The 13,102-nt window shown below is 39.2% G+C and overlaps 1 protein-coding gene across 1 annotated transcript; it reads right to left on the reverse strand.

Moving 5' to 3' along the window:
- Positions 1–10,120: 10,120 nt before the first annotated feature.
- Positions 10,121–12,053, reverse strand: LOC140875928 (nicotine N-demethylase CYP82E3-like). The gene is made up of 2 exons (XM_073279761.1): positions 11,124–12,053; positions 10,121–10,857 (listed from the first exon to the last, which is right to left on the reverse strand). The coding sequence occupies exons 1-2, from the start codon at positions 12,045–12,047 to the stop codon at positions 10,231–10,233; spliced, it is 1,551 nt and encodes a 516-aa protein (XP_073135862.1). The 5' UTR covers positions 12,048–12,053; the 3' UTR covers positions 10,121–10,230.
- Between the last annotated feature and the right edge of the window lie 1,049 nt (positions 12,054–13,102).

Genomic DNA, 13,102 nt, shown 5'->3' on the forward strand with positions numbered 1-13,102 from the left:
AGACTTGTTTTTAAGTATTTTATTTTGTTTTAAATTGTTAGTAGTTATTTTTTAAAATCCAAATCCCTTTTTTTTATTTAATTTCAGTAATTTTAAGAACACAGATAAATTTCACTTTCCTCGTGGGAATGATCCTACTCTCGCTACTACATGTTTAATTGTTTAATCTGAGTTGGGTTAATTTGGGCGTGACACGACTAAGCGCTACCACTGGTACTCCATGCAATCTGAAAATTTCTCGAATGTACAAATCTGCATACTGATTCATCGAGAAGTTATTCCTAACTGGAATAAAATGAGCTGACTTAGTTAACCTGTCAACTCTCACCCAAATCGAGTTCATCCTTCGCGGTGAAACTGGCAATCCTACCACGAAATTCATAGTGACATCTTCCCACTTCCATGTGGGTAGTGGCAATGGTTTGAGGAGTCCTGCCGATCTCTGATGCTCGATCTTCACTTGTTGACAAGTCAAACATTCACTCACAAATTTTACAACATCCTTCTTCATACCTGGCCACCAATATAAGGATTCCAGGTCCTTATACATCTTTGTACTCCCTGGATGAATAGAATACGGAACAGTATGGGCTTCAGTCATCACTTCCATTCTCAATGAATCCACTACTGGCACCCACATTCTACCTATGTGATGCACAATGCCGTCTTTGATGGTATACAGTGTACTACCCTTAGCCTCATCTCTTGTTCTCCAGGTTATCAACTGTTCATCATAAACTTGGCCTGTTCGAATTCTATCGAGCAAATTAGGTACTACTGTATTGTTGATAGCGTGCACACATCCCTGGGTCCGAGTACCTCCAAGCTCATCCGTTCAAAATCAGCAATCAACTCCTGTTGGACTGTCAATTGGTTCAATGTTGTAGACTTGCGACTCAATGCATCTGCTACTACATTAGCCTTGCCTGGATGGTAGCTAATGTCACAGTCGTAGTCCTTCACCAATTCCAGCCATCTTCTTTGCCTCATGTTTAACTCCTTCTGAGTGAATAAATATTTTAGGCTTTTGTGATCAGTGAAAATCTGACACCTTTCGCCGTACAAGTAGTGTTTTCATAGCTTCAAAGCAAAAACAACTGCCGCCAACTCAAGATCATGAATCGGGTAGTTCCTCTCATGGACCTTCAGCTGTCGAGATGCATATGCTATTACTTTATCATCTTGCATAAAAACAGCTCTTAATCCACTCTTATAAGAATCGGTATAAACCACAAAATGACCCGTGCCTTCGGGAATTGCTAGCACTGGCGCTGACATCAATATTTCCTTCAATTCTGCAAAGCTCTTCTCACATTATTCTGACCACACAAACTTCACACCTTTTCGAGTTAAGGAAGTCAGTGGTAGAGCTATATTGGAAAAGTCTTGAATAAATCTCCTGTTGTAGCCTGCTAATCCCAAGAAACTCCGTATTTCTGTAGCATTCTTTGGAGCAACCCAATTTCGGACCGCTTCCACCTTAGACGGATCCACCTCAATTCCCTTAGCTGAAACTATATAACCCAAAAATGAAATATGCTCCATCCAAAATTCACACTTACTGAACTTAGCATACAGTTGCTTTTCTTTCAAAATCTGCAACACTGTAGTCAAGTGCTGACGATGCTCCTCTAAATTGCGAGAGTAGATCAATATGTCATCTATGAAGACTATGACAAACTGATCCAAGAAGGGTTGAAACACTCTCTTCATCAAATCCATGAACATAGCTGGTGCATTGGTCAACCCAAATGGCATTACTAAGAACTCGTAATGGCCATAGCGAGTCCTGAATGCTGTCTTCTGCACATCTACATCCTTCACCTTCAGCTGATGGTAGCCTGATCCTAGATCAATTTTTGAGAACACCTCTGCCCCTTGTAATTGGTCGAAAAAGTCGTCTATTCTGGGCAAGGGATATATGTTCTTCACTGTAACTCGATTCAGCTCTCTATAGTCAATGCACAACCTCATTGACCCATCTTTCTTCTTAACAAACAACATCGGTACACCCCATGGCAATACACTCGGTCTGATGAACCCCTTATCCAGCAACTCTTGCAATTGATCTTTCAGTTCTTTCATCTCAGTCGGTTCTAATCTGTATGGTGCCTTAGAAGCTGGCTTAGTTCCAGGCATCAATTCTATCCCAAATTCGACTTTCCTGACTAGAGGCAATCCCGCAACATCATCGGGAAAAACTTCTAGAAAGTCCTTCACTACCTCCACTTCCACAAGTTTCGGTCGCTGCACTTCCAGCTCGCTAGTTAGACTTTCAAGAAATCCTATACACCCATTACTCAATAACTACCAAGCTGTTCCTGCAGAGATCATACCTGGTGAGCTCCTCTTAGATGTATTGCGGTACACAAATGGTTTTCTGTTCTGATCTTTCAAAGAGACAGTTCTCCGTTTGCAGTCAATAATAGCCTCATGCTGAGCCAACCATTCCATCCCAAAAATCGCATAGAAATCCACCATCTTCAAAACAATAAAATCTGCACACAACACTAGAATCTGCATCTGAACCTTGCAATTTCTTACCACACGACTACTTTTCAGTTCTTCTCCCGAGGGTAATGACATACCAGATTCTAAAATAGATTCATCCGGCAAGACCCTCAATTTCATCATAAAACTAGCAGACATAAAAGAGTGCGTAGATCCTGTATCTATCAACACAAAAGAAGGTAAATCAGCAATACGGATCATACCTGTGACAATTGCAGAATCTGGGTCAACCTGATTGTGAGTCATAGCAAACATTCTTCCCTTGACAGGCTCCTTTGATTGCGGGCAGTCTTTGGCAAAATGCCCTGGCCTCTAGCAAAGAAAGCAAGTATTGGTCCCCAGCATACATTGACCAGAGTGTGATTTCCCACACTTATGGCAGATAGGTGCATTCGCCGGCCTTGGAGCATTGGCGTTCGGTTGATTCTGTCCCTGAGGTCGCGCCTGATTAGGGTTTTTGCGCTGCTGCTGTGGTCTTCTTTGAGCTGGAGCTTGGTACGGCCTCTTCTGACTAGGCCCTTGCTGCTCTCTCCCCTGGTAACTGATTCTCTTCGCTTGCGATTCTTTGATAATATCATTCTCATCTTTTTCTGACAACACAGCCTCATCGACTACTGCTTGGTACGTTTGTGCCCCACTCAATCTGACATCACGACGAATAGTGGCATTTAGTCCTTCTGTGAAATTCTTCAACTCCTCTGCAGCATTAACCGAAATCATGGGCACAAAGAAATTCCCTGGAAAGTCTAGTCTTGGTGCTGATAGTGAAATACTTCCCATAGAACACAACTTTGAATTCATTCCAAGTCAACGTAGTCATATCCACAGCAGAACGGGCTCCCTGCCACCAAACCCGTGCATCATCACGGAACATAAATATGGCACACCTCACACGGTCTGCATCAGTGAGCTACATGTAGTCAAAAATGGTCTCCACTGACTGCACCAATTCCTCGGCTACAAGGGGATCAGCCCCTCCTTTAAACTCTGGTGGCCCTAAATCCTTAAACTGCTTAAAGATCGGATTGGTCAATAGCGGCTGATTGTTGTTCCGCCCGCACGCTTGTACTTGGATTAACTGTTGGATCTGTTCCCCTTGGGCTCTACTCTGCTCTTGCAACAGAGTCGCCGACCCAGCCAAAAATTATTTATTCTGATTGTCCTCATTGTTTGGATTCCTACGGTTAGCCATGATCCTGATGTCCATACAGTCCACTTGCTTAATTGCGTTATTTAAACATAACATCATAATCAACATGAATAATTTATTAATCGTAATTACTATCATGCATCTTAAACAATTCATAACATAAAACTTACAGACATGAAGACGAAGCATAGGGTCGTGGCGAGAATGCATGCGTGCAAACAAACCCAGAGCGAACTGCTCTAATACCAAGCTGTAACGTCCCAATTTCTCAATCGAAACGTTACTCAAACATACATACTTACAATTTTGGAAAAAATAAAAACTTTGCGGAAGCATCATCATCTTTATTAAAAAAGCGTATAATAAGTGCAAAAAAATAGAATAGCGTCCCAAAATATTTGCCAAACATGGCCATCAACTTAAAAATTAAAACTTGTTTGCCTCTCATCAAATAAAAATGTTTAAAACATCTTCCATTCTAAAGCATTCATACTAATGCATTTCCTGTTGGACCGACCTCTGCCTCTTCTTCATGTCCGCCCACATAATCATCAATAAAAGCATCCACATCATCGTTACCTGCACCATTCAAGTATAGTGAGTCAAAAGACTCAGCAAGAACATGCAGAAAAGGATTTTCTAATTTTAAAGGAGAAAACATTGCCTTAAACTTTCGTGCAATAAAAATAACTTTGATATAGTCATATCATAAATATATTTGGGGTGATGAAGTATGAGTAGTGTGGTAACCGTCATAACGAGTCATTCATAGTTTTCTGTTGATCAACAAGCATATGACATTATGCCCGTAACTTTCATTCTTTGGATAGCCGCTTCGGAGCTCATCCCGAAGTACATACCCCGTATAACCATCCCGTGAGCCATGTTTGGATAGCCGCTCCGGAGCTCATCCCGAAGTGCATACCCCATGCAATCACCACAAAATGCATAAGTCATCAAAATATTTTTCATACATCATAACATATCATGCTTCATACATATAATCGTCATTCTTGCATAATCATGAACTTTCATAAAACAATGTCGTGCATGCATAAACCAATGTGAGAACCCTTCATGCATAAAATACTTTCTACATTTCATGATTTTCATGGAAAAATACTTTTCATGAAGTTTGAAAACATAACTTACATTATAAAGTATATTTGGTCCACGTGAGTCATTCCGTCCATCACGGACATTCAAAACTTTAAATGTTTGCATAAAACCTCCTAAATATACTTAAGACATCTTAAAATAACATGAACATGAGTTTAGGACCCTTAAAACGAAGGTTAAAAAGTTTGGGACAGACGCATTTCGGACCCTAGTCCGGACCCTTGCACGGACCCGTGTTCGGATGGGGCACGGACCCCGTGCCAACATCCGTGCACAACAAAATTTCGATTTTTTTTTTGGGACAGAGGGCATCCGGACCCCTTTCCAGGGACTGGACACTTCGGAAATTTTTTCTGAATTTTACGAATCTACATCAAGCTTTCACCAAAAATTCCGATTTTTGAGTTCTAAAACCTATCAACCATCATAAACCTTGGAAAAACAATACCAAACTCAAATGAATCTTCTAATAACACTTCAAAACTCATTCATCAATCCATAAATTCAAAGATTTGAATAAAAAATTCACACCCAACACACTCAACCAAAAAGTTTGGATTTCAAACATCTAAGCCCTTATATTTCATCAAACTTATACCGAAAACATCAAGAACGCCTCACATTTCACAATTAAAAAACATACTCATGAATCATCAAGAAATATGCATAGATCATCAATCTTCAACATAGGGTTTAAATCTTTAAAATAGCTATATTCTTGAATGGGTTTCAAAACGATAAAAACTTTCCTGAATCGTCTGATTGGGATTAACCTGGACTGCGAAACGATCTAGCCTTGAGAAGTTGAAGAGCCCTAGCCTGAAGATCGCAGTGTTTAAGAGAGATTTTGAGTTAAAAAAAAAATGAGCGTTCAAATGAGAGTTCAGAATAAAACTCTGAACGCTTATTTCTTTTGTGACTAATTAGCTCTAACACGGCCCATTAGTTACATTTAAAATCCTTTAAAATTTTTACTCTCATAATTAAATAAAAATACACTGCATCCCTTTAAACTTAAATTAAAATATTTTCTTAACTCGTTTCAAGGCTAGACTCGTTCCTGCGACCCAAGATTAATTCCAACATGAAAACTTTAAAATCATACATATGACATAATATTTCAGGCATTCAAATAATTCACATAATTAAACATAACGATTAAGCATACTAAATAACATGAATTAAATCACATGATTTAATTATCTTAACGTGATTAAGCTAGTGGACTTTTGGACCTTACACATTCGTCCAAGTCATAGCCCTTTTTCATCACCAGTCCTGTTAGTCAAAAAAAAAAAAGAAAGGACTTGGCGTTTTTGTGTCGACTATAGAGCCTTGAACCACGTTACTATTAAAGACCGTTTTCCTATTCCCACAATAGATGAACTCTTAGATGAACTTCATGGAGCCTCTATTTTTTCCAAAATCGATTTACGATCGGGGTATCACCAAATTAGGGTCCACCCCCGAGATATTCATAAGACAGTGTTTCGCACCCATGAGGGCCATTATGAATTCATTGTAATGCCATATGGCCTTACCAATGCACCCTCCACATTTCAAGCCTCAGTGAATTCCTTATTCCAACTATTTTTTCGTAAGTTTGTCATTGTTTTTTTGATGATATCCTAGTTTTCAGTAAGTTTGATGTCGATCACCTTAAGCACTTATATATGGTGTTGGCATTTCTACGTCAACATTAAATCTTTGTCAAGCGTTCCAAATGTTCTTTTGGCTAATCCTCAATTGACTACTTGGGTCAGATTGTTTCAGTTAAGGGAGTTGCACCTGATCCGAGAAAAATCGAGGCCATTCAACTGTGGCCTATCCCATCTACTATCAAAGATCTTCGTGGGTTTTTGGGATTAACTAGGTTTTATAGGAGGTTTGTCAAGGGTTATGCTCAAATTGCTTCTTCCCTCACTGATCTTCTAAAAAAAGATCAGTTTTTGTGGTCTTCAACAGCCCAAACTTCTTTTGATAACCTCAAGTTGTCCTTAACTCAAACTCCCATTCTTGCTTTGCCAGATTTTTTTGTTTCTTTCCAGCTTCAAACCGATGCTTCGGGGAGTGGGATTGGGTCTGCCCTACTTCAAAAGGACCATCAAATTTCTTACTTTAGTAAAAAGCTTTCTCCTCGCATGACAAGGGATTCTACCTATGTTCGGGAGTTATATGCCTTCACACAAGCCATTTCCAAATGGCGGCAATATCTTCTTGGCCACCATTTTTCTATTATCATTGATCACCAAAGTCTTCGAGATATTGTTAACCAAGCTATACACACACCTGAGCAGGAAAAATATTTGATCAAGCTTTTGGGTTTTGACTTTTATATTCAATACAAGCCAGGCAAGACCAACATCATTGCGGATGCTTTATCTCGTGAGTTTGGAGACACCCAACTTGTAGCTTCTTCCTTACTCGCCATTACTGCCCCTATATTCCATCTTACATCTGAAATTCGTTCTGAAGTTCTCACAGATCCTTTTTACAAAGCATTGCTAGAAAAATATTCTAATTCGGAATCCCATTCTGTTCTGTATCAATGTCGAGATGGGTTGGTTTACCGACATCATCGCATTTGCATAAATCCATCTTCAACCCTCTAGCCAAAAGTGCTTTATGAATTTCATAATAATCCTTTAGCAGGTCATGCAAGTGTTAAAAAGACTCGGTCCAGATTGGGGTGTGCCTTCTACTAGGAAAATATGGATAAAAATGTACGAGATTATGTTGCACAGTGTCACATTTTTCAGCAGGTGAAATATAATCCTTCTAAACCACAGGGATTATTACATCCTTTACCGATTCCGTGTAATGTTTGGGAGTATGTCTCAATGGATTTTATTACGGGTTTTCCAAGTTCGAATGGTTTCTTGGTTATTTTGGTGGTCGTGGACCGTTTGTCTAAATATGCTCACTTTGGAGTTTTGCGTGAGGGATTTACAGCCGTGCAAGTGGCTTTGCTTTTTCTGGACATTGTTGTTAAACATCATTCCTTTCCTAAAACCATTGTGTCGGATCGGGATCCGTCTTTTTAAGTCGTTTTTGGCAGGAGTTATTCCGGAATAGTGGCACCTCTTTACACATGTCCAGTGCCTACCATCCGCAATCAGATGGTCAGACAGAGGTTTTGAATCGCTGCCTTGAACAGTACTTGCGTAGTTTTGTTTCGGAACAGCAACATATGTGGGTGAAGTATCTGATTGGGGCTGAGCTTTGCTATAATACGAGTTATCATTCTGCGCTTCGTATGTCTCCCTTTGAGGTGGTTTTTGGCAGACCACCGCCATCTATTCCTTCGTATATTGTGGGGTTTCCTGAGGTGGAAGTGGTGGATCAGTGACTGGTTGATCGAGATAAGGTGTTGTGTTCTGTCCGTGCCAATTTACAGCATGCACAAGTCCGTATGAAGGCTTCCGCCGACAGACATCACAAAGATACATGCTTTGAGGTTGGAAAATGGTGTTATATTCGCTTACAGCCATATCGGCAGCTTTCGGTTTCGGGTAAAAAGTTCATTAAGCTTAGTAAACGCTTTTATGGTCCATTTAAAATCTTGAAGAAGATTGTTCTGGTTGCATATAAGCTTGCCCTTCCGGAGCACTTTAAAATTCATGATGTTTTTCATGTTTAGGTTCTAAAGTTATGCCCGAATCCGGAGCATGCCCCCTATTGTCTCTTCCACCTTTGGCTGAGGCTAATCAACCGGTGGTGACACCATTGGCTGTGTTGGGGTCTCGTATTGTCAAACGGGGTTCTGTGGAGTTGGTTCAACTTTTAGTACAATGGCAGGGTTTGCCGTTGGAGGAGACTTCATGGGAGGATATGAGGGCTTTTGTCAATATATATCCTACTTTCCACCTTGAGGACAAGGTGCTATTTCGCCAGGAGGGTGATGATACAGCTAGAGCAGACCTTCAAAGCACGAGAACTAGAAGAATGAGGCACACTCCAACAAAATTGAGGGATTATGTACTTGCAAATAAATAAATCATAAATAAATGTACATGAATATGTGTAAGTAGTGGAATAAGTAGAATTCAAAGAGAGTTGACTCTTGACAGAAAGTATAAATAGTTGGGAAAAACCCATGCGAAGACAGAGATTGTAATTCCAAAAATTCAGAAAATAAAAACATTCAATTCTCTCTGAATCTCTTCTCTACTCTTATCCCTGTTCTAGGAGGTTGGCTGCCTCGAACTAGCTACATCTTATCAGAGTCCGACTCGAGAATCCAGCTCTTTTCATCAGGTTGATTTGTTTGTCTCGCTATAATTGGCCTGAGATGTATTACAAGGTGGGCAGGGGTACTTGGCATTTTCTGCAGAAACAAACTTTATCCCCGGAGAAATGGAGCTGTGGATTCAAGTGGTTTTCCTTCAAGCCCCACTTTTATGCCATCGTATGAAATTTTGGTGTTCTCCTCTAACGAACACAGATCTCACACCCTCTCTTTAACCTTTTGCAGAGAAAAAAATAGGGATTCTGTGTTTATGGGTGGTGAAGAGAAATAAGATTTTTTAAGCAAGGGTATATTTGTCCATGATTTTTTCACAACAAATTTATCCCATAAAAAATCAATAAAATAATTTTATTTATCAAATATTATGACATATTGAATACAAAATCTCACGATATAAAAGCAAAAACTCGGGATATAATTGTTATAAATTTTTTTGTACGAAATATTAGATGTACCTTTAGAATTATTATTTTAATTATATTAATTATTTCACGAAACCAATAAAATTTTTGGTATATATATATATATATATATGAAAAGAGAAATAATTTTGGCATCTTATTTCCATATCTTACGTTACACCCAACGTGTGTGCCCCATTCCACGTTAGTTACAATAATAATGTAAAATCATCCAATTTTTTTTTAGATCAATAAAAATACAATCGTGCTCCAGATTATAAATTAAGATAGAATGTATCATCCGCACTAGACGGATCACTTGAGCGTAACACGAGACTTGTTTGTCTTGAAGAGAGAAATTACAAAAAAATTCTAATATTTTTAATTAAATTAAAAAAATTATTCACAGTCAACGTGAATTAAATCTGAAATCAGAAGGCCTAGCATTTAGTTAGTATGATAAGATGAAGTGTAGTTTTGGAAAATCCAAAATTATATCATGACCTCATCATATAGCTCATGTAGGATGTTATTGTATTACATATAGTAATAGAAAAGTCACCGCTATAAGTGATCAAGTTATGTCTTGAATTTTCTAACATTTTATTTTGATCAAAATGGTTGTAAGTAAATATTAATATTTTAACGAAATTGAAATTTTATAAAATAAAACATTATAACACTTAATAATACAGATATATAAGATTGTTATATAACACATGCTGGTTACGGAAACTAACATATGACATATTATATATATTTTTTAGAAGTACGCGCGGATATATATTTACGATCTGATCTCATAAGCCTTCATAGAGTTGAGAATTTAGGCGAGGGGTGATGATCACTTCCAACGGAGTTGCCCGAGGTATGGGGACTCCAAACCGTACACTCATGTCCACATTCCGGTCACCCGGAGTGGCGAGGTCGAAACCCTGGATGAGACGGGCAAGGGTGAGGTTCCCTACATGTGCCACGAAAGTAATTCCGGGGCACACCCTCCTGCCCGAACCGAATGGGGTGTACTCATATTGTTGCCCAAGAACGTCCAATAATTGGCCGCTCAAGAATCTTTCAGGCTGGAACTTTTCGGGGTCGACCCAGAACCGAGTGTCGCGATGCAGCTTCCACAGGTTTACGAACAAGGTCGTGCCTTTTGGAATGAAGTATCCGCATAGTTGGGAGTCTTCCACGGCCTGGTGGGGAACGGACAGCGGCAGAGGCGGATATAAGCGCAGGGTTTCCTTCACTATGGCTTGGAGATAGACTAGGTTGTTGAGATCAGATTCTTGAACCCATCTTTGCTTCCCTATTTTGGAGTCAATCTCTTTTTGGGCAAGATTCATGACTTCCTTGTGTTGTACTACAAGTGATAAAGCCCATAATAGGAACACAGATGTTGTGTCAAATCCCCCTAAGATCACATTCTGCATCATTCAAACATATATCAAAAGGTTATATAAAACATGGTCGGTTCTTTTGGTTTCCTAGCTTCCAAAAAGTAAATAATATTGTAATTATAATAACTTTTTTTTGAAATTTGGTCATTATATTTATATGTGATATATATATTATGTAGAACAAGAATAAACAAATAGTTTTAAAAAAAAAAGAATAAACAAATAATAGTGGGAGTAGATCTGAGATGCAACACGTGTAGGATAAAAATTGAAGACATGCAGCGGCCACATACCACAATGGTAGCTTTGATGATGGTCATCTTGGTCTTCCCATGGATCTCTTCCAATCTCTCATCAATGGCGGAAAGCAACACATCGGTGAAATCTGCTTCATTATCTCCCACTTCTTTCCCTCTCCTCAGATGTTCATCTATCCACTCCTCAAGAATCCCGTCCAATTCCTTTGAAACCTTCTTCATCTTCTTGATGTGCCCCTTCGAATCCACCCATTTCAGCAATGGAAACGGGATCACATCCGACAAAACAAACTGCCCGCTTAGATTCGTAATATCTCCGATAAGTCTTCTGAATCTCCTCACTTCCTCCGCCACGGCGCCGTCGGGATCTCTTCCGTATCGCTTCCCGGCCAGCGTCTTCACGATTATGTTCAGAGTCATCTGCTCCGTCCACTGGCTGAGATTCACGGGGTTTCGATTCTTCACAGCGAGGGAGTGAAGTTCTTTGATGCTCAGGTCCATCTCTAGCGCCCGCAAATTCCTCCTTCTCTCGATGCTGCGGGGGGAGAGAACCTCGGAGGAGACGAGCTTCCGCATGTCCCGCCAGTACAATCCATTGGCGAATCCGAAAGCGGAGCTGTCGTAGACGAGGTGCTCGCCGGAGCTGTTTCTTGGCCGGTTGGCGAATGACTTGTCTCTCACGGTGAAAGCTTCCATCACCGCCTCGCGGCTGCTGATCACGACGGCGTTCTGGAAGCCCAGACGGAGGCCGAAAACGGGGCCGTGTTTGTCGGCGAGTCTGCTGAAAGTGAAGCAAGTGTGGTCGTCTCCTCCGAGAAGATGCAGGTGGCCGAGTATGGGCCATGCCCGCGGGGGTTGTGGCGGAGTAAGGCGGTTCTCGGGGTTCCTCCGCCGCCGTGAAACGTACAGAATGGTGATGAATAGCAGCACTATGCCGGAGATCAAAGAGATGGAAGCCATTTTTAAGTGTTTAATTTCTTGTTTTGGAACTATGTAAACACACATATTGATGACACCGACTGTTTATAAAAAAGCAAAAATGATTATTTTGTACTATTTTATTTTTCAGTCCTCACGAATGACATTAATTATTGTTTAGCACATAAAAGTTTAAGCCATTTTTCAACCCAAATTAGAATTAATTCTCAACCCAGGAATTTATAAATGCAGCAAACACATTAGAGGAAAAAAAAAGGCCGCGGCCCAAGAATATGTAGCGGGCAAACTTAAAATTGAAGAGTAACACTCCTGTGAGATAGTCTCATACGTGAGACGTGTTAAATATACCCATATTTACAATAATAAGTAATATTTTTGGCATAAAAAGTAGTACTTTTTAATGGATGACTCAAATAGGAGATTTGTCTTACATAATTAATCCATGAGACCGTCTCATGGGAGTGTTTGTCAAAATTTTGAAAGCCTTGAGATGAGACCAAGTTAAAATTAGATTATGGAATAGTGGAGAGAAATATGACTCATGATATGCTAGGTGAAGGAGTGGGGAGTTATTCAAACTTGCAAAGAAAAGGACGGAGCAAAAATTAAGAAAACACTCACAATCAATCAGAAAATTTAAGCTACAAAAAGCTCTCAATTTTCAAAGAATATTTCTGTATATTTTTTAAACTTCATCATGTAAAGACACATATTGATGACACTTACCGTTTAATAAAGGCAAAATAATCATTTTATATTATTTTAGGTTTCGGTCCTCATGAATGACATTAATTATCAACATCCAAAATCATAAATCTTATGTTGGTGTAGTGAAGTTGATAACTTGATCGCATGATCATGTTAATGTTGAAAACTTCATTATATGTTCCTACAGTGGTGTGGTGATATTGTTGTTGAAATAATATTTTTGTATTCTATTAAATAATTTTTTAAAACTTAATAAATATTCACATAAATATAATAAATTAAAAATAAACATAATTTAATTTTAAAATTACACATAATTTTAAAAACATTACATATTATTCCAAAATAAAAAACGCACATAAAAAAAG

Source organism: Henckelia pumila, chromosome 1, assembly GCF_033568475.1.
Source record: "Henckelia pumila isolate YLH828 chromosome 1, ASM3356847v2, whole genome shotgun sequence".
In the NCBI taxonomy this organism is placed as follows: domain Eukaryota; kingdom Viridiplantae; phylum Streptophyta; class Magnoliopsida; order Lamiales; family Gesneriaceae; genus Henckelia; species Henckelia pumila.

Coding starts and splice junctions, on each gene's coding strand:
- LOC140875928 (XM_073279761.1), bottom strand. CDS start 12,047: ATGGCTTCCATCTCTTTGATCTCCGGCATAGTGCTGCTATTCATCACC. Junction 10,858..11,123: donor TCATCAAAGCTACCATTGTG/GTATGTGGCCGC, acceptor TGAATGATGCAG/AATGTGATCTTAGGGGGATT.